General features: G+C 40.0%; 1 protein-coding gene across 1 annotated transcript in view; it reads right to left on the minus strand.

Moving 5' to 3' along the window:
• LOC126354789 (protein scarlet-like) overlaps positions 1–25,083 on the minus strand; it is a 344,992-nt gene extending 319,909 nt beyond the window's left edge. Inside the window, exon 1 of the mRNA XM_050004699.1 lies at positions 24,861–25,083. Coding sequence (XP_049860656.1) covers positions 24,861–24,911 — 51 coding nt within the window. The 5' untranslated portion in view covers positions 24,912–25,083. The remainder of the gene's footprint in view (positions 1–24,860) is intronic.
• Positions 25,084–25,953: the final 870 nt, after the last annotated feature.

Consider the following 25,953-nt stretch of genomic DNA (forward strand, 5'->3'; position numbering starts at 1 on the left):
TCTGGCAGCAGTTTCTATATTCAGTAGTTTGAACTCTGTGAACTACATTTTTATTGACGTATTTCGAAACCTCATTCGGTCAGCGTTGCGTGTATTAAAGCACCATGGAATGGCCGGCAGATCACGTTTCGATATTCACGACCTTGAAGACGATGCAACCGGTACCTTGTTTATCCACTCGACCCCAAGCCAGGACTGAATTACATGCGGAGAAACTGCCTCACGCGATACGGCTGCGTGAAATAACGCAAGACCGACAACTTTTTGACGTACTCTTTGATGTCTCTTAACTAGCAGTAAAAGAATAATTGGAGCTGAACCACCAGGTAGGGGGACAGATAAGGGGAACGCATTTGGGTTGAGTGTTTGTGAAGTCGGCATGTTATTGTACTGACTATGTCAGGGAATGAAAGGCTATTTACAATTTGTACAGAAACCAGATGGCAGTTGTAAGAGTCGAGGGGCATGAAAGGGAAGCAGTGGTTGGGAAGGGATTGAGTCAGGGTTGTAGCCTCTCCCCAATGTTATTCAATCTGTATATTGAGCAAGCAGTAAAGGAAACAAAAGAAAAATTCTGAATTGGTATTAAAATCCATGGAGAAGAAATAATAACCTTGAAGTTCGCCGATGACATTGTAATTCTGCCAGAGACAGCAAAGGACTTGGAAGAGCAGTTGAACGGAATGAACAGTGTCTTGAAAGGAGGATAAAAGATGAACATCAACAAAAGCAAGACAAGGATAGTGGAATGTAGTTGAATGAATTCGGGTGATGCTTAGGGAATTACATTAGGAAATGAAACACTTAACGTAGTAAAGGAGTTTGGCTATTTGGGGAGCAAAATAACTGCAACCTGCATCCTTCTGAATCTGCTTAGTGTACTCATCTCTTGGTCTCCCTCTACGATTTTTAGCCTCCACGCTGCCCTCCAGTACTAAATTGGTCATCCCTCGATGCCTCAGAACATGTCCTACCAATCGATCCCTTCTTCTGGTCAAATTGTGCCACAAACCCCTCTTCTCCCCAATTCTATTCAGTACCTCATCATTAGTTATGTGATCTACCCATCTAATCTTCAGCATTCTTCTCTAACACCACATTTCGAAAGTTTCTATTATCTTCTTGTCAAAACTATTTATTGTCCATGTTTCACTTCCATACATGGCTACACTCCATACATATACTTTCAGAAACGACTTCCTGACACTTAAATCTATACTCAATGTTAACGAATTTCTCTTTTTCGGAAAAGCTTTCCTTGTCATTGCCAGTCTACATTTTGTATCCTCTCTACTTCGACCATCATCAGTTATTTTGCTCCCCAAATAGCAAAACTCCTTTACTACTTTAAGTGTCTCATTTCCTAATCTAACTCCCTCAGCAACACCCGACTTAATTCGACTATATTCCATTATCCTCGTTTTGCTTTTGTTGATGTTTATCTTATATCCTCCTTTTAAGACACTGTCGATTCCGTTCAACTGCTCTTTCAAGTCCTTTGCTGTCTCTGACAGAATTACAATGTCATCGGTGAACCTCAAAGTTTTTATTTCTTCTCCATGGATATAGTATGAAGATAAATCGATAACGTTAGTACGACGTAGCCTCCACCAAGCACTGGACAGTGGCTTGTGCAGTATATATGTAGGTTAGATATAATTCCAGAGATATCGACGATGACGTTCATTTTTTATTTCACATTGTACATTTTGTGGGGAAGCGCATGCCAGATAAGTTCGACAGAAAATTCCCAGCTATATATAATTCATGGACTTCGCTTTCACGAAAGTTTGAGAATGGCCCTTGAATCTTGTTTATTCGTGTGCGACCAGGTTAGATCAACGGAAGATGTAGAAAGAGTGTCAGGGAGAGACGCCTCACAGGTTCGTCTAGTCATTACGTAAAAGAGAAAAATAACACCACAAGGATTCGTCTTAACATTTGCATAGAAACAAATAAGAGTAACTACCTTAAAGGCACAGTCACGCTACCTATATACGTGACATTATTTGCAAACGTATGTAGGCCTACGAATCCCCGAACTATGCACGTTAATGTCCGGAAGAGGGTAACTTATTAAACAGAGAGTTCCCGGAGAGAAAACCACAGTTTGTGTAATAAATATCGCACTAGAAGATAGACGTAGAGACATAGTCTTATTTTCATCCAGAAGGGACGCTGAATAATTGTTGGGTAACACTTGTAATCTACGTGACATTGCATTCGGTTGATGGGCGGTAAGATTCCGTTGTGTCATCAGTGCAGTAAATTGCCGGGTTCTTTTCAAGTCTGCTTATTTTACTTGACCTTGCAGTTCGGCGTATGTTCAGAAAGCGATGTTAGCCCAAAGTACAGACAATAGTTAGTCAAAGTGTACGAGATAAACTGAAGTTCTGAGTCAGTGAGCGAGATGTGCTTCGATCCAGGACGGGCAGTGCTCTCCCCTTGGAGTGATCCGCGTTTGAACTCCGATCTGCAAGCACTTGTCACTAATCACGTAGTACAATTATTGTAAGAAAATACTCTACTTACAGTAAAAGAGCTACTCAACCAAAAATGCAATGTTTCGTGACTTTAACGAGCTTAGTTATTATATGGTAGCCTGAATTGATGGAACGACTTGCTCAGGAGGAGGAAAATGTGCTAAAAGTGAGGTGAAATGAGAGCAGTTCCAAGTTCATACCATTTGATTCAGGATAAGGCTGGGCAGAAAAATTCAGCCGTAGAGTCCTATTCTAGTTTTTCAAAGCATTTTCCTTTGACCATGTGGTACAAAGTCTTCTCTACACTTTCTAGATATAATGAGGTGATTAGCTACATGAAGTTTAATCTAGGAAGCTATGATCAGGAACAGACCGTTTCCACGTTACAGGGAATAAAAGTTAACTCACCTTCTTCACGCTTAGATATTGATGTACCTCTGTTAGATAGTTAACTGCAAAAATTACTCGCTATGACGACCACCATTTATATTGCAGCAATTGTAACTACGGACTAAATTTTGATACACTTTATCAAGAAATCCGTGGTATACTTAGAATCATTTCTGCCTCTGCTGTAACACAGTGGAGAGCAATCTGTGAGTCAGCTTGTAAAAAGAGGTTATTAGCTGACACTATGTGATAGTATCATGTTATTTGCCAATATGGTTGGACAGCTACAAGGAAGAACTACAAAAGGAACATAATTTGACTGCTGTCGTACTACATTTGCTGACGGAACAGTTGCGGTCTTAACCATAAAGCACGTAATTGATCCTTTGCATACTGTCACTAGCCAGCAACATTGATTCCATGTCTTGAATATATTTGATTCCATGTCTTGAACATATTAAAAAAATAAAAGGACCAGATCTTCCCACTTTACCAGATGAGTTAAAATGTAAATAGCAGACTTGGCGTTTTAAATACAGTTTATTCTGGAGTTAGGACTTAAATGTGTAAGTCAGTTCTTCTTTTACTTTTTTATTGGGCTTCGGTTGCATCCATATAGCCGGTCCGAATACACGTCTTGGGGGGAAAAAAGGCTCTCTTTTGTTACACGGTGACTCCCGGTAACACACAAAAATATGTCTTAGGAATGCCTTTAACAAGTTATAAATATCTACATTCTTCGTAAACATCTGCTTACGACCAACTTCCTCCTTGCTGTCTTGTTACTTAACACATTTCCTTGGAGGTAATACAACCAGTATGTGTGGGTGTCAAACTTGCTGCCATTCTGTTTTCTTCTTTATACAAGCAGCGTATATAATATACTACTGCTGTCAACCTTCGCCATTCATTTCCATAACCGTCCACAACAATAACGTAACACAAGGCGTTACGTGACAACGGCTGAGTGGTCTACATCGGAGAAAGCAATGTACGAAGTTAACAGGAAAGATAAATCCATTAGGGTGGACAATGCATGACTTGCGTTGCATTGTTGCCACCCCGGTCTGACCCAGCAGGCGGCAAAACGCTTGGGGATACACAACCATGGCAGGTCCTGCCTGGAGCTTCGCCAACGACTCGACTGTCTAGAAAACCTGCAGGACCGAGCATTCGGTCAAGGCCAACTCGGGGAAGAGTTGTGTAACCGGTCTCCTCGAGACAATTTAGTAGTTTTCTAGAATTCTCGCAATCCACTTTGCCACGCACAGTCGCCACCATTGCGGTAACTAGGTATGATTTCTCTGGAGCATTCAGATATACAGAACAAGTCAGAAGGAAAATGTACATGCTTTAAGGGGTGACAGTATTAGTGAGTTTGATCAAAAAACGTCATGTGAACACTTGTTCTGTTGTTAACAAGTTCCGAAGTAACTAATGAAAACAATGGGTAACAGGCCAGATGCAGTTGATTAGTGTTGTTGTTGTTGTTGTTGTTGTTGTCTCCAGTCCTGAGACTGGTTTGATGCAGCTCTCCATGCTACTCTATCCTGTGCAAGCTGCTTCATCTCCCAGTACCTACTGCAACCTACATCCTTCTGAATCTGTTTAGTGTACTCACCTCTCGGTCTCCCTCTACGATTTTTACCCTCCACGCTGCCCTCCAATGCTAAATTTGTGATCCCTTGATGCCTCAAAACATGTCCTACCAACCGATCCCTTCTTCTAGTCAAGTTGTGCCACAAACTTCTCTTCTCCCCAATCCTATTCAATACCTCCTCATTAGTTACGTGATCTATCCACCTTATCTTCAGTATTCTTCTGTAGCACCACATTTCGAAAGCTTCTATTCTCTTCTTGTCCAAACTAGTTATCGTCCATGTTTCACTTCCATACATGGCTACACTCCAAACAAATACTTTCAGAAACGACTTCCTAATACATAAATCTATATTCGATGTTAACAAATTTCTCTTCTTCAGAAACGCTTTCCTTGCCATTGCCAGTCTACATTTTATATCCTCTCTACTTCGACCATCATCAGTTATTTTACTTCCTAAATAGCAAAACTCCTTTACTACTTTAAGTGTCTCATTTCCTAATCTAATTCCCTCAGCATCACCCGATTTAATTTGACTACATTCCATTATCCTCGTTTTGCTTTTGTTAATGTTCATCTTATATCCTCCTTTCAAGACACTGTCCATTCCGTTCAACTGCTCTTCCAAGTCCTTTGCCGTCTCTGACAGAATTACAATGTCATCGGCGAACCTCAAAGTTTTTACTTCGTCTCCATGAATTTTAATACCTACTCTGAATTTTTCTTTTGTTTCCTTTACTGCTTGCTCAATATACAGATTGAATAACATCGGGGAGAGGCTACAACCCTGTCTCACTCCTTTCCCAACCACTGCTTCCCTTTCATGCCCCTCGACTCTTATTACTGCCATCTGGTTTCTGTACAAATTATAAATAGCCTTTCGCTCCCTGTATTTTACCCCTGCCACCTTTAGAATTTGAAAAAGAGTATTCCAGTCAACATTGTCAAAAGCTTTCTCTAAGTCTACAAATGCTAGAAACGTAGGTTTGCCTTTTCTTAATCTTTCTTCTAAGATAAGTCGTAAGGTCAGTATTGCCTCACGTGTTCCAACATTTCGACGGAATCTAAACTGATCCTCCCCCAGGTCTGCATCTACCAGTTTTTCCATTCGTCTGTAAAGAATTCGCGTTAGTATTTTGCAGCCGTGGCTTATTAAACTGATAGTTCGGTAATTTTCACATCTGTCAGCACCTGCTTTCTTTGGGATTGGAATTATTATATTCTTCTTAAAGTCTGAGGGTATTTCGCCTGTCTCATACATCTTGCTCACCAGATGGTAGAGTTTTGTCATGACTGGCTCTCCCAAGGCCGTCAGTAGTTCTAATTGAATGTTGTCTACTCCGGGGGCCTTGTTTCGACTCAGGTCTTTCAGTGCTCTGTCAAACTCTTCACGCAGTATCGTATCTCCCATTTCGTCTTCATCTACATCCTCTTCTATTTCCATAATATTGTCCTCAAGTACATCGCCCTTGTATAAACCTTCTATATACTCCTTCCACCTTTCTGCCTTCCCTTCTTTGCTTAGAACTGGGCTGCCATCTGAGCTCTTGATATTCATACACGTGGTTCTCGTCTCTCCAAAGGTCTCTTTAATTTTCCTGTAGGCTGTATCTATCTTACCCCTAGTGAGATAAGCCTCTACATCCTTACATTTGTCCTCTAGCCATCCCTGCTTAGCCATTTTGCACTTCCTGTTGATCTCATTTTTGAGACGTCTGTATTCCTTTTTGCCTGCTTCATTTACTGCATTTTTATATTTTCTCCTTTCATCAATTAAATTCAATATTTCTTCTGTTACCCAAGGATTTCTAGCAGCCCTCGCCTTTGTACCTACTTTATCCTCTGCTGCCTTCACTACTACATCCCTCAGAGCTACCCATTCTTCTTCTACTGTATTTCTTTCCCCTATTCCTGTCAATTGTTCCCTTATGCTCTCTCTGAAACTCTGTACAACCTCTGGTTCTTTCAGTTTATCCAGGTCCCATCTCCTTAATTTCCCTCATTTTTGCAGTTTCTTCAGTTTTAATCTACAGGTCATAACCAATAGATTGTGGTCAGAGTCCACATCTGCCCCTGGAAATGTCTTACAACTTAAAACCTGGTTCCTAAATCTCTGTCTTACCATTATATAATCTATCTGATACCTTTTATATATCTCCAGGGTTCTTCCACGTATACAACCTTCTTTCATGATTCTTAAACCAAGTGTTAGCTATGATTAAGTTGTGCTCTGTGCAAAATTCTACTAGGCGGCTTCCTCTTTCATTTCTTAGCCCCAATCCATATTCACCTACTATGTTTCCTTCTCTCCCTTTTCCTACACTCGAATTCCAGTCACCCATTACTATTAAATTTTCGTCTCCCTTCACTATCTGAATAATTTCTTTTATTTCATCGTACATTTCTTCAATTTCTTCATCATCTGCAGAGCTAGTTGGCATATAAACTTGTACTACTGTAGTAGGTGTGGGCTTCGTATCTATCTTGGCCACAATAATGCGTTCACTATGCTGTTTGTAGTAGCTTACCCGCATTCCTATTTTCCTATTCATTATTAAACCTACTCCTGCATTACCCCTATTTGATTTTGTGTTTATAACCCTGTAGTCACCTGACCAGAAGTCTTGTTCCTCCTGCCACCGAACGTCACTAATTCCCACTATATCTAACTTTAACCTATCCATTTCCCTTTTTAAATTTTCTAACCTACCTGCCCGATTAAGGGATCTGACATTCCACGCTCCGATCCGTAGAACGCCAGTTTTCTTTCTCCTGATAACGACATCCTCCTGAGTAGTCCCCGCCCGGAGATCCGAATGGGGGACTATTTTACCTCCGGAATATTTTACCCACGAGGATGCCATCATCATTTAATCATACAGTAAAGCTGCATGTCCTCGGGAAAAATTACGGCTGTAGTTTCCCCTTGCTTTCAGCCGTTCGCAGTACCAGCACAGCAAGGCCGTTTTGGTTAACGTTACAAGGCCAGATCAGTCAATCATCCAGACTGTTGCCCCTGCAACTACTGAAAAGGCTGCTGCCCCTCTTCAGGAACCACACGTTTGTCTGGCCTCTCAACAGATACCCCTCCGTTGTGGTTGCACCTACGGTACGGCCATCTGTATCGCTGAGGCACGCAAGCCTCCCCACCAACGGCAAGGTCCATGGTTCATGGGGGGAGTTGATTAGTAAATGAAATATTTTGATCTAATATTTAACCTCATTTTGTACATTTTCTCACAAAAGATGTTCAGACATTGACTTTTCTCGATCTGTTTAACCACTTCACCGTTAACTGCTATGCATTTTGCAGCTCCTGTGATTTCCTCTCAGAGAGGTCACAGTTCGTAGTGATCGACGGTAAATCATCGAGTAGAACAGAAGTGATATCTGGCTTTCCGCAAGGTAGTGTCATAGGCCCTCTGCTGTTCCTGATTTACATAAATGATCTAGGTGATAATCTGAGCAGGCCCCTTAGATTGTTTGCAGATGACGCAGTAATTTACCGTCTAGTAAAATCATCAGACGATAAATTCCAGTTACAAAATAATCTAGACAGAATTTCTGCATGGTGCAAAACTTGGCAATTGGCACTAAACAGAGAAAAGTGCGAGGACATCCACAAGGGTACTAAAAGAAGTCCGATAATTTTTGGGTATACAATAAATCGCACAAATCTAAGGACTGTCAGTTCGGCTAAATACCTAGGAATTACAATTACGAGCAACTTAAATTGGAAAGACCACATACATAATATTGTGGGGAAGGCGAAACAAAGACTACGCTTTGTTGGCCGATCACTTAGAAGATGCAACAAACCCACTAGAGAGACAGCCTACATTACACATGTCCGTCCTCTGCTGGAATATTGCTGCGCGATGTGGGATCCTTCCATGTAGGACTGACGGAGGACATCAAAAAACTGCAACTAAGGGCAGCTCGTTTCGTGTTATCGCGCAATAGAGGGGAGAGTGTCACTGATACGATACGCGAGTTGGGGTGGCAGTCACTGAAACAAAGGCGGTATTCTTTGCGGTGATATTTATTTACGAAATTTCAATCACCAACTTTCTCTTCCGAATGCGAAAATAGTTTGTTGACCCTCACCTACGTAGGGAGAAATAATCATCATAATAAAATAAAATAAATCAGAGCTCGAACGGAAAGATGTAGGTGTTCTTTTTTCCTACGCGCCATTCGAGAGTGGAATAGTAGAGAAGTAGTATGAAAATGGTTCGATGAACTCTGCCAAGCACTTAAGTGTGAATAGCAGAGGAACCATGTAGATGTAGATGTCCTGTAGACATCTGCTGTGTTCCTCATCTGAGCTTAGCTGTTGAGCACATGCATATAAAATACGAGTGAAATGCGTACTGAAATGGTCAGTAAGGATAACACCATGTAGCCTAATGACGCTTTGATTGCACTCGTATGTGTAAGCTGGTTAAGGACATGCGACTGACGCCTGTGTGTTTCAAACAGCTGTATGTCGGATACGGCAAAGAAAATACCACATATTCATTTGAAGTCATTTGTTCAGAATAACCGATACTTTCACACGTAAAATCATGTACCTTTCCTCCTGACTCACCCTGTATGAGAGCCTCAGCCTCAAATCCGTATTTGTTACTATTTCCCTACTATTTTTCAGTGAACGTTTGTTGTTATTGTGGCGTTGTTGCAAGATACGCTGATCGGTTGAAAGTCTTTCTGCATCTCGTAACGGATTATAATCGTCTCACGCCCCTGTACACAATTATTTTATCTGAGAACATCATTATAGGGTTGCTGTCGTTACCCGCTTCGTACTTTTCAGCCATTACTAACAGTAGCGCCGGTATGACACTGTCATAATTTCACTAAATGCTACCATCGCTTCTGACGATGCCTCGCTGTCAAGTACTAGACACCAGGTTCTATTTGCTTTCCCTGACCATTAAAACTGAAATTTCACGTAGGATGGCATACCACGAAAATTCATTTATTGTGCATAAACAGTATAATACTGTAATGATTTCTGTAAGTGACTTGGGAGCATACAGGATGCCAAATATGGTACACAGACTTGCCACCTACGATTGTAACTATGGCTGTCACCCAGCCGCCTACTGAGTCAAAATGAGATTGCGTGTCATTCCTTGGTGCCTCATCTCTACACCAGAGCCAATCAAGTGGCCGTCATGCCATTCTCCCGAAAACCCATAAGCAGAAGTTTTCGGTTAGGGAGAGATCTGGAATACGTGCTGGCTAGGTCAACAGTCACTTTCGGGTTTTATTGTTGTTCTGAAGAAAGTGTAGTTATCTACGCCGAAACCTGGGTTAATACTAGGTGCTTTTTTCGCAATCGAAGCCGATTTTTAGTTTTTCAATATATTAAACAACGATTTCTGACGCGCTACGATGTTGAAAGTTCTTAACAAGATATTACATTACACAAAATATTAAATGACACTTAATTTTTGTGGGAGTTGGGGAAATTACGCACCAACTACATCCAAGTATCATCTAATGAGTAGAAGGAGTTGCCATTATGAAATTATTTTAATTTCCTTTTAAATGCTATATGGCTATCTGTCAGACTTTTGATGCTATTAGGTAAGTGACCAAAGACTTTTGTGGCAACATAATTTACCCCCTTCTGAGCCAAAGTTAGATTTAACCATGAGTAGTGAAGATCATCCTATCTCCTAGTGTTGTAGCCATGTACACTGCTATTACTTTTGAATTCCTTCGGATTGTTAATAACAAATTTCATAAGTGAATATATATATATTGTGAGGCTACAGTGAAGATCTCTAGGTATTTAAATAAGTGTCTGCAGGATGATCTTGGATGAGCTCCAGCAATTATTCTGATTACACGCTTTTGTGCAATGAACACTCTTTTATTCAATGATGAGTTACCCCAGAATATGATGTCATACGAAAGCAAAGAATGAAAATAGGCATGGTAAGCTAACTTACTCAGATGTATATCGCCAAAATTTGCAATGACCCTAATAGCATAAGTAGCTGAACTCAAACGTTTCAGCAGATCCTCAGTGTGCTTTTTCCAGTTCAACCCCTCATCAATGCATACACCTAGAAATTTTGAATATTCTATGTTAGCTACCGATTTCTGATCGAAGTCTATATTTATTAATGGTGTCATTCCATTTACTGTGTGGAACTGTGTATACTGTGTTTTGTAAAAGTTTAATGAGAGCCCATTTGCAGAGAACCACTTAATGATTTTCTGAAAAACATCATTTACAATTTCACCAGTTAATTCTTGTCTGTTGGGTGTGATAGCTATACTTGGATCATCGGCAGAAAGTATCAGCTTACTGTTGTTGTTGAGCTGCTAAATGTCAAAGAGACCGTGACAATACGATCCAAGCGTCTTCCAACTACGGGCTGGTCCTAGACACTCGTGAAAGCATGAAACCAGCAGTACATCAACCAAAGTACACGCAAGAGCCACTTCATAATGCAACATAAACCTTATCTCCTCTAACGGTATGAAACTCGCGAGAGACTTCCAGAGAAGTACGAACATGTAGATATCATCACAATAGATAATGAAACATTACATTTTTCTCCGAATAGTAACAATAAGGACTACAACATTTAATTACTGTTTGATCAAAACTATTCGGATACCTGTTAGCGGACGTGAATGTGGGGGGCGGGGGTCCATCCTTCACCTTTATGACTGCTTGAACTCTCATGGGGACTCTTTCAACCCGTCGACCGTGTTCGACCAACTGGGCTCCGGAGCCATTGCGGCACGGTCGTCGTTCTAGCCGTGCTCTCTGGCCGGGCGTGCCCGTCGAATTCAGATCCCGCCGCCTATTGGCGCTACGGTACGTGATCGACGGCGGCGCTCGGGCGTGCAGTCAGTCGCCTATGAAATTCATTTTGACATCTCTATCAACCGCTAGAGTCGCTCTACACAGTGTAAAGTTCTTTCAACGGAGGTCGCTGGCGGTCTTTTCAGTGTGAGACAGTAGAATTTTCCAAGTACAAACATGTCGAAGCGCGCATCTTCTTCGTCTTTGCGTGATGAAGACAATGAGCTATTATTAAATCAACGCGATAATGAGTGGTCTAGTGAGAGTTTTTCGAGTGGTTGAAAGTGATGGTGATACAAAAACCTCAAGTGTGGAAGAGGACGTCTCAGATGAAGTGCTCACTGCTGACACTAGTTCTCCAAGATCTGTTACACCTGTATTTAGCAGCATGTCTAAAAAAAAGAACTGCCTACGGGACGTACTGATCAAGAATTGCACCACAGGCCTCCAATGTCGCCCGCCTTCACTTCATGTGACTTTTTCTGTTGCAGTAGTGGGGTTTGTAAAAAACCCCATGCTTGTGGCTCCCCTACCAACAAATTTGGGTGACCTGTAATGTCGCATGGCACTGCACTAACTACTGATATATTCGCAAAAGTATTATGCGAGTGCGATTGTGTACAACATTTAACCTTGCAAAATATTACAGTCCTTTCAAAATGAGAACTTTGTAGTCAAATGCGTAAGGTGAATTTGATAGCAAGTTTATGTGTAATATAAATCGGATGAATCTGTTTGAAATTACCTGTATTATACAATCTGTTGTAGGTGACAGGGAAGCTGATCAACTGATTTGACAACTTCAGTAAACGGATGTTAGAGAAATGTCTAGTGGTTTTGGATATCAGAGAAAACACAAAACCGCCATCTAACTCAGTAGCCTAAACTGATGAACAGATAAGCGTCAACAGTGTCACATATCCTCACTCTTTCTACATGCGTTCTGGACCATCTTTTCAGAAATACGAAACATAGTGCTGTATTGTATTCCTCATTTATCACAACCGGTTTCGATTCTCGTCCACAATCCAGGTAACTGTACCAACAAGAAGCAAAGAAAAAGCAATGTAGAAACAACGAATAGCAACACCACGTGCCAAAATTTATTCATTTTATTACTTACAAAAGATAACAATAAAAACTTCACATGTCACACATAATTCCAAATAAGAGGAAGTTCTGAAATACAGCAATCTTATACTGTATATCCAAAAGAACAAAATTTTCAAAAGTGAAACACTTCGGACATTCAGTGGCAGAGGAATAACTAATACTCAGATTCCAGGCATTACCACAATAGGAATAAGAGATACATGACCATGGAAATGGCCTAGGAAAGATACAAATATGATAGTTAACACATCATAATACGTAATGTCAGACAATAAAACAATAATGCAATAGATGTGAACAAAATGTGACAACAATCATAACAAAACTGGCAAAATATAAATAATAACAAAGTATATACTGTTTTGTCAACAACACTGACTATTGTCAGGAACATTGTCCATACATCATAATGTTATAAAAATATACAACGTGCAATACACTACTCAATGCATAACACAAAGTCAAACTCACAATAAAACCATATCAAGTCTATGACATGAACTGTTGCAATCACAAGCATACGATAAACATAATAAGATATTTGTAACTTAAAGATACAATGCAACAAGATGAATAAATATTACAATTCAGTTTACAAAAAAAAATATAGTACAAATTTCCCTCATCTACAAATTTAATGTCACAAGTTTAAAAATAAAATCTAATCGATAGTCTTAAAGTATGAATATAAATAATCAAAAGAACCTACAAATCTATTTAGTAAATAGCATATTGTTCACTTGCCCAATTTACAAGAAAGGGACAAGAAGAAAATACGTTAAATTCAGTGGAAGAGTGCGAGGAATTACTTCAGATTCTAAGTAAACAGCGCAGTAATAAGAGGAATGAATAATACAAAATTCTTTGTATAGTCCTAAATATAGATAAAAAGCTACCCATCATTTTAAAAGATTTATAAGCTTCAAGCGATGAAAATACTATGTCGGGGACATGTGCGAATATTGAACAATATGTGACATTAAAACTATTATCAGAAACAAAGATCTGCAGGTAGAAAATTAGTGGTGAATCCTAGCCTAAGTAATGATTCAAATTCTAGACCACAAAATAGCCACTAGAGCAAAACAAAGGTACATCACATACAAAAGTTAACAGCAAAAAGACAAGGATGACAAGTACAGCAACAACCATATATCCGCATAAGGAATAAGGTTCTGAATTATAGTGACTGAATACCAGTCAAGTTTAACAATGAATGTAAACTTCCAAGAGTGGTTATTAAGCTACCCTGTAATTAAAAATGAGAGCACTGCAAAATGTGTGTGACATAATGTGTGGGTCTAATAACTTAAAACACAATGACAATCAAGTACCTAGAAGTGAAGAGTACAGCAAAGGATGACAGACTTGTTGGAGGCATATAACAATAGGTATGAGAAGTAAAACGAATGAAGACAAATAATATAATACCACTGACTGGTGTAACAGACACCCATAAGGACTGATAAGGTATATAACTTGTCTGTGCAGTGGCCATAGTTCTGCAACACTATGTTAATTTGAAAACTTCAATGCAATTATGTAAATAAATTTTGGTCCTTAAGTCTGTCTTTTCATTTAAACATGTTCAGGGTATGTAATCGTGTTATAAAATATTCTTGTCCAATGTGTGTAGCATAACCATCTGATAAATAATATTACAAAGGGAGTGCTTGTGAGTTTTAAGATTGGTGCCTACCTAAGATTATGCATTTTTGTGGTATGAGTGTTCTTTAAACCTAGTTTAAGCTTTATCCCCGTCTGGCCTATGTATATTTTGTCGCTTTTATATATTTTGTATTCTTCCAGTTGGTCACAAATGGAGTCATGTTCTATGGCTTGGTGTAATGTAATGTAAAACTTGCTACAAGTCAGAAAGGGAAAAAAATTATACTTCTTTTCTTAAATAAATGCTTAAATCTATCTGAATACTTTCCACAGAAGGGATGGACAGCATGTTTATGTTTTTGTTAGTCTTCTATTTTTTTGTAAATTGATTTGTTGTCTATCTTGTGTTTGGCTTTTGCTTATATTGTATGATCTAACAACTACCTGTGGCTCACAAACTGTTTTTACAGTAATGTATCTTAATGTACTGATTTCAGGCATTCTTCTAGAAAACAGAATGGCAAAGATCATCATGTATAATCACATCAGTAGTTATTAGCTTTATGAAGATGTTGGACTGGTGTCTTATCTTCAGAAAATATGTAACTACTAATATGATGATACATAATGACTCTTCCCATTGTGTTACTTAGAAGCTTGCCTTTTCTCCTCTCAGTGTAGCATAGAATTATTACACTGACTTTCTCAAAAAATAATTTTACAGCTGAACTCAATATATTAATAATGATTGCAGTAAAAACTGGTATTAGTCACATGTTGTCAACAGACAATACAAAAATAAGACAGAGAGACAGGAAATCACTTAACAGAAAAGAAAGAAAGAAAGGTCAAAGAATCCTCAATCTGTTGTCCTTCCTCACTGAAGAAAGGATTCAGATAAATTTAAGCAGTTATCTAAGGGTACAATATCATTGTTTCCTTCCAGACTGGTACCAACATAGGAATCACTTACAACACAACATAGAGAATGGTTCCATATACAACCAAAAAGGTATCCACTTTGACAAAATCTATATAGACCACACAGGGAGAGAGCTAAGATCAAGGTTTAAAGAACATTCTTACCCCAGTTATGCATCACCCTTAGGAAAACATCTGAATAATGTAGAAGCACCCCCTTAGTCATATTACTAATCATATCGATATGTTACATGAATTAGACCTGAATATTTGATACACAGTCTGAAAAGTAATCTTAAATGAACAGAGAGACTTAAGAAGAAAATTTTATTTAAATAATTTTATTGAGTTTCTCAAGGTAATGTAATGTTGCTTTTAGTTCATGACTATTTCTCAATATTATGTCTTATGGAAGTCTGTTACATCAGTCAGTGGGTGACCACACAGTTTGAGGCACCATGTCATGGATTGCACGGCCATCCTGCTGGATATTCAAATCCTCCCTCAAGTGTGTGTGTGTGTGTGTGTGTGTGTGTGTGTGTGTGTGTGTGTGTGTCAGTGTCAGTTTGGTCCCTTAGGAAGGCACACACATTTGAACATTTTAAACATCAGTCAGAGGTTTGTTATGTTATTGGTCTTCATTGGTTTTAGTCCCCACATGTATCTTGTGTTACATAACTAACAGGTCTGTCATCTTTTGATGCAGACTTTTATTCAGTTACTGTAATCCAACAATTTACTCCATATGAAGATATACATTGTACAAAGATAAATGCTAATTAATTTTTCTCATCTTTGTTTTTTAACAGTTAACTTTCGATATATTATAACTTTCTTATCCTCTAATAAGGGTTATGAGATCTAGACTAGGATTCACTTTTAACTTTTTGTCTATACATCTTTGTTTTTGGATAATATTTTTAATGTTACGTACTGTTCGATTCAAACACATATTGGAGAGGTAGAATTTTAAACTTGAAGCTTATAAACCTGTTAAAACAATGAGTAGCTTTTTATCATTGTATTTAGGAACATACTCTGAATTTTGTATAGTTAATTCCTCTTACTATTGCGTTATTCACCTAGAAACTGTAGTAACTACCTGCACTATTCTACTGAATTTAACATATTTTATTCTTTCCCATTGTTTGCAAAATGGTCAAGTGATCCCTATGCTATTTGGTAAATGATTTGTAGGTTCTTTTGACTATTTTCTTTTGTACCTTATTACTCACATGTTATCATACTATCGATTATATTTTCTATTTAAACTTGGGACATTAGTTTTGTGCATTATTGACATGTATACTGTATTTCCTCTTGAAAACTGAATTGTAATATATGTTTATCTTGTTGTGTTGTATCATTATGTTACATATAGTTCATTATGTTTTTTTGTGTTCTAGTGATCACACCAGTTTCTGTCATAGACTTGACATGCTGTTGTTGTGTATATTAACATTATATTATGACTCGAATAGTATATTGCACTTCACATATTTTCATAACATCATCATGAATTGACAATGTTTCTGGTTACAATCAGTGCTATTGAGAAAACAAGACATATTCTGTCATTTATATGAATTTACAATTTATTGTGACTGTTCTCACATTTTCCTCATGTCTGTTGTGTTATGGCATAAATGGTTTATTTTATAGCACCATTTATTTTGATGTGTTAACTGGCATATTTGTATCCGTCATAATCTCTTGGGTCATATACCTCTCACGCCTGTTGTGGTCGCTTCTGTAATCTCAGAATCAGTTATTCCTCTTCCACTGCGTGAGTCACAGTGTTTTATTTTTGAAAATTTTGATCTTTTGGATGTACAATATAAGTTGGACTGTATTTAACAACTTCCTCTTATGTGGACTTACGTATGACATGTGAAGTCCTTATGTTATATTTCGTAAGTAACAGAAAATGATTAGATTGTTGCATGTGGTGTTACTGTTCGTTGTTTCTACATCGCATTTGCTTTGCTTCACTTTGACACAATTACCTGGATTACAGTCGAAGTTCGAAACCGGTTATAATAAACAACAAATACATTACAGCACTGTTTTATGAATTTCTCAGAATATATCTTTTCGTTGTTTGCCACCTAAAACCGGTTATAATAAACAACAAATACATTACAGCACGGTGTTATGAATTTCTCAAAATATATTTCTGCTGTTGTTTACCCCCTGAAAAGGATGTTAGATCTTCTGTGGCATCGTTGGTATTAACCTCTGGACATCGGCCTGTACCATCTAATCAAGACCTCAGTCTACCATCTCATCTATTCTTCGTGGTCATAAATTGACGGTGTAACTTTCATGCATCCTTATGATTTGAACAAGCTGTCAAACATCCGAGCGCCATTGCAGAAGGATCCATTAGTGACTGTGGCTACACTTGTGCATGATCGTACACAGATCCTCAAGAACGACGACATGGAAAATTAGAATCATGAACAGTTCCGAGAAACATCCCAACTTTCGCTTGAAACGACCTAAGCACCACCAACAGCATAGCTTGGAATCTCATTTCGCACTGCTGGCCAATAAATTGCAGCATCTAAGGCGGAAAGCGACAAACGTCAAATTTCCACTAAGTGTGCTACATACTTCGACAAATTTTGGCAATTCAGTAGAATCACACAAAGCAGGCAGGAAACGACTGAGTCGAAAGTTATAAGCGGAAATCGTTCTGATACAATGGACTTCTCCTACTGCCTCCTCGCCTTCCACATTTTGGGATGAGCTCTAAAATCTGTACAGTAAGAGTACTTGTTCATCTTTGTTATTGTGAAACACATCTCATCTAATGAGCAAAATTCTTAAGTAAAGTGTAAGGTTTCATGAACGGAAATTTCACAGTTAATAAAAAGCCCCTCCCCCCCCTCTCCCCCGGATAATATGCCTTGGGCGAATGGATTCCCATTTAAACCAAAGGTTTCGCCTCCATCAATAGAGGATATTGTCAAGTCGTAGCTGTTTGGAGCGTTCGATTCACACTCTAGCTCTCTAGGTACTGCAGCAAAATTTCGTTTACATGTGCTCCCGCACGATGAAGTGACGTCACATGCTTTGAATACCCCAAGCGCAATTGGCCGAGTTCGACAGCCGACGTCAGCTGTTGCTGTCACAATATGATGAAAGACTGGCACACATCTTCCTCAGCACTGGGCTCCTCATGTCATTCGATTTCACGCCCTCTTCCTTCCTTCTGATATTCCTGGGGTGTTTTACAATCTGTATGGTTTCTGTATAGCCGTTCATTATATTCGATTTTGACTTGGAGTACTTGAGTCATAACAACATGAATGTCGTGGTCTCGTGGCTGCAACGCATGTTCCGCCACAGCTTATCTGTCAACTTACCCCTTTCTTACAGTTGCCATTGTGATTTTCCAGTCGTTTTTTGACTGTTCGTTTTGTGCCACCCGCGTACACCTCCCAACAATTACTCGAAATCCTAAAAAGTCTGCTTTTTCCATCGGTTTGCGAGCATCCTTGGCCAAGTATAGGTGAACCTACAATTTGTAGAGTACCGGGATTGAGGACGTTACTGGCCGCATAGAAAAAATCTTGAGAAAAAGTGACATCGCGTTAATCGGTGGACCCTCCCGGAGGAGACAGGATCACCTAAAATTGGTCAAGAATTCTCACATATCGCTGAAAAAGCAGGAATTCAAAATACTGGTTCAAATGTCTCTGAGCACTATACGACTTAACATCTCAGTTCTTCAGTCCACTAGAACTTAGAACTACTTAAACCTAACTAACGTAAGCACATCACACACATCCATGCCCGAGGCAGGATTCCAACCTGCGACCGTAGCAGTCATGCGGTTCCGGACTGAAGCGCCTAGAACCGCACGGTCACCGCGGCCGGTGCAGGAATTCATAGCATTCCGCATAGCTGCGGATAGGTGTACACGGATACCGTAAAAAGAACAGTCAAAATACGACTAGAAGAGCGCCAGGGGAAAATTAGAAAGGGATAGGTTGACAGATCAGCTGTTGCGGAACGTGCTTTGCAGTCATAAGACCATTACGTTCATTTTGATAGTACTCAAGTACTGGAAGCCACAAGTGGATACTAAGTAACGCTGTACAGACAGGCCACAGAGATTGTAAAACATCCCAGGGATTTCAATAGGAAGAATACTGAACCTGAATGATATTTGGATCTCTGTGCTGAAGAAGATGTGTACCAGTCTTGTACCCTGTGGTGATACAACTGCGGACGTCGGTAATCCAGAACGGCCAGTTGCGTTCGGGGTATTCAAACCATATGACGTCACACCACAGTGCAGGAGCACGAGAAAACAGAATTTAGCTGCAGTCATTAGCGAGCCAGGGTGCGAATCGGACATTCGAAGAAGCGACGACCTCCCTCGAAAATTTTTATACATCCATCCCTCTGATTGAAGGTGTGAGGGACTTCGACCATTCAGTTATGTAATAAAATCGTGGATATGCAGCCGTCCCTTCGGTTTTATTTATTATATAGTTACCAATTTCGGTGATTCAGTGCATCATCTTGAGGCCTTCACTGACGCTAAAGGGGTGAACTCCAATCGTTACACGATCCCGTCAGAGGCCAACATCTGTGAACTGCTTTCTGTAGGCTACTGTAACAGTGATGTTGTGTGTGGAACCATCAACTGACTGGAAAAACATTCAGAATGTCTTCTGCAGATTCAGACGAAACGTTGGGTTTAAATGTGAAATCCATTCGACTACGACATAATGGCCTGGAATATTTTATTAAATGTGAAAGTTCTTAAGGTATTAATATTAGAGCACATGTTTACCAGAAAACGTTTTCTTGTTTCATTGCATATTACTTCCTCTCAGACTACGGAAAGCAATGAACTTGCAATAGAAGAGGTATCAGAACATATTCGTTCACAGCTTTCGACTCGGTCGTTTCCATACCAGGGTCTCTTACCTCAGATTGATACATTTACCCTTGCCCATCATCCTCGTAAGTGTCTAACATCATCACGGAATCGTCCTGTAAGGGACGTTAATGTAGAGGCTTACTCGCTGTGAAAAGGAATTCGAATTTCCGTTTGCCTGTGCGGAAATTGTCTTAAGCGTCGTATAAAACAGAGAAATTCTACTAGCAATTATGCAGTTCGACAACGTAAGGATTATGGACTGTCGAGACAGCTATTTATCGTTCCGCCGTACTCCTTCTCGTCTTGGTCGGGATCCTATGACATACACGTGAATACGGCATCGACAGGTGCACTAGGGATATAATCAACACCACGCAGTATTTGAGCAGCCCCATGCGCTTAGTGCTTGAGGAGATAATTATTCGCTCGGCCGTACAGGATCGTGTAGCCACTGCACGTACCTTGAGACACGAAATGCCCTTATTTGCACAAACGTAAGTAGGCACACGGAAAGTAGGACGACACCTGGAGCAGAAGGGACTCTCAGCACGGCAAACATTACAGCGGCTCGCTCTGACGTGTCGGCAAAGAGAGGTGCGCCGACAGTGCTGCTCTCAACGAAAAAACTGGAGACAGGAGTGGGACCGGACAGACACCGCAGACGATTCTTGGTTCTTCGTATAGCATCACTATGGACGGATCTGTGTGTCATCGCCGCACTGATCCAACACCTGGAGTGATGGGAAGAGGTCGTATTGGGTACACAAAACGGTTGCGTATGGATCACTTAGCCAGTGATCAGGTCAGCTGGCGGTACACTTCTGATGTGTTAAATCCGGTGATTGTGCTGTGTCTTCGATGCCTAAGTGAAATTTTCCAACAAAATAACCAGGACAGCATTTGGCCTCTGATGTGCGCCTGCTGCACTGCCGAGCACGTATTCCAGCTCTGTCACTCAAAGAAAATCTCTGGTAATGGGTTACCGAGAAATTGGCATGCCACTACCAAAGAAAATCTCTGGCAATGGGCTACCGAGAGACTGGCACGCCACTATCGTTGATGAACTGTGACACAGAGTTGACGCAGCACCGAAGGACATGCTCATACATGTCATGGAAGCTCAATTCGACTCCAGGTCCAGTCTTAGAACCAACTGATGAAACATACACAAAACTTGCTAGCTCCCAGAATGTTCTCGATCGCAGCCATAGGCACCTACTAACATGCTGTGAAAGTCGTGTGGAATAATCTAGTATCCCCCACTATCTAGTACCCCCCTCCCCCCCCTCCCCCCACTGCCGTCTAGTCCATTGGCTGTTGCTTAGATTCTTCTCTAGCCAGTGCCAGTCTGCAATAGGTTGTTTCATGCTGCTACTCGTTGTACTGCGTCACGATTTCCTTCTCCGTATAATGACCTGATATAGTACCGTCCAATAAAGTGAAGTATAGATAAACTCATGAAGTATAGATAAACTCGTGAACATGCGAACAATCAGTGGTACTTCGGTGTGGCAGAATGATAACAAACATATGTTTCCAAAGCGTGGAAATATAAAACGAGCTGCTTCACTGTTACATGCACCAGTTTAATGGAACATCGCAATTGCTCGAAGTCGCAGAAAAGAGACTCCATATTTGCACAGTATTATGCAGTAAACTACCATAGATATTTCATAAACGTCAAAATACTGTCGTTAGGATGGAGAGAACAAATTCTTTCTGTGTTTGAAATGTTATAAATTAATAACACAACAATAGATGGCCAGATCTCCGAATGAACGACCAAACGGATTTGGTTTTCTCGCTATTTGTGGGTACTGCTAGAAAATCTAAAGGAAAACCTGATTCGCTCTCGTCTTCCTCCACTTAACCTGTGTTGCTCAGTTAGATAATATAAAATAAATGCTCGAACACTAAAAATTACTGAAACAGTCATAACAGTTGTGGAATAAATAGTGTCCTATTATCATTGTCGTCATGTAATGACTTCTGTGTGCATTAACTTATCTCATTGTCAGTATTATGCAACATAATTTTAAAATTTTTCACAAAATTAACCTTTATCATCATAATAAGCAACGAATACAAGAAGAAACTGGCAAAAAGTCAACACATGGTTTTACTTTGGAATATAATTTTAAAATTTTCACAATATTAGCCTTTACTGACATAGTAAGCAATGAGTACAAAAAGAAACTGACAAAAACTATACCATCCATTAAGCAGTTTTACTTTAGAACGACTAGGGCCTCAATAACAAGCAAAATTGGTTCTAAAGTTTAATAAATTTTGATAGAAAAAACTACATAGTGCTCCATTGCTTTCAACTGAAACCACTCATAAAAGCAGCAGTACAAACTCAGATTGACTTACAATGTCTTTAGATATACTTACTTTCATTACCAATAATCTTTTCAATACCGCCACTATAAAAAAGCCTGCCATAATTTCCAACAATCACGTAGCGCAATCTCCGAGCTAACTCTTGCTTTGAACTTTATAAGTGACTGCTACAATACACTACATTTGTAGAAGTATCTCAGTGTACCAGTAAATGCCTCTGTCTTGCAAAAGCTTCGGCGACTTCATGCCAAGGACACTGGTGCTTCAAACCACTCAGAGCGGTTGACCCAATATCAAAATTGTGTACTGAGAAGCTTTAATTAACATTTAATCCATTCGATGTTGAACAATGTCTCATATCATATATTAATTTCTTTGTTCTATATTGCAACATTTTGAGTCACCACTTAATTTCGTTGATGGGTGTAGATCGTTATTGCATAGAATACCAGTGCACGAAATGATATCTTTTATACAATATTCGGGAAACGTAGGTCGTGTAAATTTAGTTTTTTAATATAAAGTTTTAAAGATATGCAATAAATTTCCATCGTGTAATAAAATAAATTGTAGTACCTGTCGTAATAAATCCATGCAAGAAATATTACTTCAGTAGTTCCATGGTTTCATAAACATAAAGAATGTGTCAGCTGAAATGCCGCTAAAGTGGATTACTAGATGATAATTTGGTTGTGTGTAAGAATCATGTAACGAATACTGCTACGTTCGTCACTCTCCTGTGTTGGGCAGCAGAGAATGAAGAAATGCTGCTTGTTGTATAAGGTGGCTGAACTGTTACGTCAGTCATACCGCAGTGAATATTAGTATCACGTATTTACATATTCAGTCATACATGAATGCTGAGATTAGCGGCAAAATGTTGATATTCAGTTATTAAATGTATCTTTCCTATTTCTAAAGGTGCCGTATTGCAAGTAGTTGCAACGTTTGCTGACCATTCAATGGACTGAACGTGATAATACTGCGTGTACAGTTGTGAAGGTCCGACATGGCGTCTCCAACGCACCGAGAATTTTCTCGAGAATCAAATTCTCTGCTCATCTCGCTGCCGCCATTGTTAGCATCGCGCACCGTTATTTGCTAACGACGGTCACGTGATATCAACACGTCGCACTACTCAGTGGACTGTCGGAGCTATATGATTGGCTGTTACGGAATGGCGCCAGTATACTGGATTCGATGCAAACGCCGAATTTATTAATTTCGATAATTTTGTCTTATACAACGGTGAGCACTAAGTTACAAAGTTCATTTTGGAAGTTTCCAGATAATGTTCTGCACAAATAAAAATATTTCAATTCCATCAGTAATCCTAATCATATTCTGGGTGTAAGAAAACAGAAGTCGTGAAGCAGACAACACTGGGATTGCTCCTTTGAGAACATCTTTCACCACTATTCCGTAATTCGAAGTAATGCCACGTTTCTAATGAACTCCTTGTCAATGGAACTTTCCTTTGCTGAATATCAGTTCCAGTAACATTGAGAAATGTGGTGTAGGCAAGTTGTTTCTGTAGTGCAATAGAATTCTAAAGCAGTATGCTGAAGAGGACGTCTGACGTTATTGTATTTGTTGTCAACATGTTTCGTGAGGTATTATTTCTGTGCTAATATATGCCACAAAAATAGACGAAAAAAATTTACAATACATGATTTCGAACATTCTATCAGTGTAGAAGCTATCCAAATATTTTATTTGAATTACTGTACGTAACACAAAATCGATTTTGCACTACGCACATCTTACATTTTGTCTTTCCCTCATGAAGCATTACACACAGCAGTGTATAGTTAATCTATAACGCAAGAAAGTAAATAAAACATGGAAACAAGATCAACACAAAAATAGAAAGAAGTAATAAAATCAAAAGTCACTTCTGGCGTCATTGTCACATATTTTCGTCATTTCATTTGTGTGAAGGTGGTATGCAGATATGTCTTTTAGTTGCGCTCCACTTATATCTCTACATTTTTCAAATGAAATCACTGCCAGGCTTTTCCGTATGAAACGACCCTCACAAAGTGCTTCACGTCCTTTCCCGACAGCATAAGAGCATGTATGTAATCTTTGCTTTTAAAGTTAGGATACGTCTCGAGATAGTGAAAATATTGCAACAGTCAGTGTGAAATATTTGGCGTAATGGAATGAAAATGCCTGACGAAGGTTACAAAGCTGATGACGCTAAGATGTTGCCGAAATGTTTACACCGCAGTGCACTGCAAGATGCAGCAGGCAGTGTTAAATTTTCATCATGCAAAAGAAAAAACTGTCATTGAGATTATAAATCAGAGGTTCGTATGATAGAGACAATATCTCTGTATCTAATTAGTGACGCCTGACGATAACTATGCATAGAAATGATAGTAATGAGATGAAGTGTAAGCATAGTACACGCGGTAAAAAGCACATAATGGCGACGGAACAGTTGCTTCACTTCATCTTTCTGGAAAATAGTTGCACCAGCTGCTTCACTATACGAAGCGACAAGTTAAGGTTCCAATGTTGCTCAGCTATTTATTGTGACACCTCGTAACCTAGATCTCGCACTGTCATCACGTCATACTCCTACGCTGTTTACTGTTATGACGTACGTCACCGAGCAGTGAAGACACGAAGCCTTCCCCGGCTCGGTTCAGTGGCCCACGGTACCTTTTGCGAGCTGCCGCTGGCGGTGGCGACGTCTCCCCAGGGCGTGTCCATGGTGTGCAGCTCTGCCGCTCTCCCGCAGCGGACTATGCCATCCGAGGTCGCGCCGCCGCCAGCAGCAGCACCAGCGACGGCGGCCACAGCCGCACCGGCGGAACAGCCGGGGGTCCGCCGGCGCGCGGCAGGTCCGCCAGACGAGGAGGGGGGCGCCGCGGTCTGCAGCCAGCTCGCTGGCCGCTGCGCTTACGCAAGGGCCGCCGCTGCACCACGAGATGCGGCCCCGCCGTAAAAACACCCAACGGTACGACAAAAGTGTTAAGACTGCCTAAAACACGGCTGTGTTCCCCAAGACACGAGGCGTGTAGAAAAGTAACGATACTGATTCTTATCTACCAAAGTTTTTATTTTTTTCCGACAACAATACTCTCCCCTTGAGAGTAGTCCCCTTCGGCAGCTATACACCGGCGGAGTCGTTGTTCCCAGTCCCGGGTGCAGCGCTGAAAGATTTCAGCTGGTACGGTCTTTAACATGTCGGTCACATTCTGTTGAACGTTCACCAGAGTCCCAAAATGATATCCATTTAAGACATTTTTCAATTTTGGGAAAAGAAAAGTCACAAGGACTAAGATCAGTTGAATAGGAATGCCTATGGAACAAGAGTAATCTCTTTTGAGCTCAAAAACTGCGTGTTGCAAGTGTCGCAAGACGCGTTGTCACGATGCAGAATCCACTGCGGTGTCCGGTCTCACTCTATATAGGGTGTTACTAAAAGGTACGGCCAAACTTTGAGGAAACATACCTTACACACAAATAAAGAAAATATGTTATGTGGACATGTGTCCGGAAACGCTTACTTTCCATGTTACACCTCATTTTATTACTTCTCTTCAAATCACATTAGTCATGGAATGGAAACACACAGCGACAGAACGTACCAGCGTGACTTCAAACACTTTGTTACAGGAAATGTTCAAAATGTCCTCCGTTAGCGAGGATACATGCATCCACTCTCCTTCGCATGATGGATGCAGCCCCGGAGAATGGCGTATTGTATCACAGCCGTCCACAATACGATAACGAAGAGTCTCTACATTTG

The sequence above is a fragment of the Schistocerca gregaria genome, chromosome 3 (genome assembly GCF_023897955.1).
Source record: "Schistocerca gregaria isolate iqSchGreg1 chromosome 3, iqSchGreg1.2, whole genome shotgun sequence".
In the NCBI taxonomy this organism is placed as follows: Eukaryota; Metazoa; Arthropoda; class Insecta; order Orthoptera; family Acrididae; genus Schistocerca; species Schistocerca gregaria.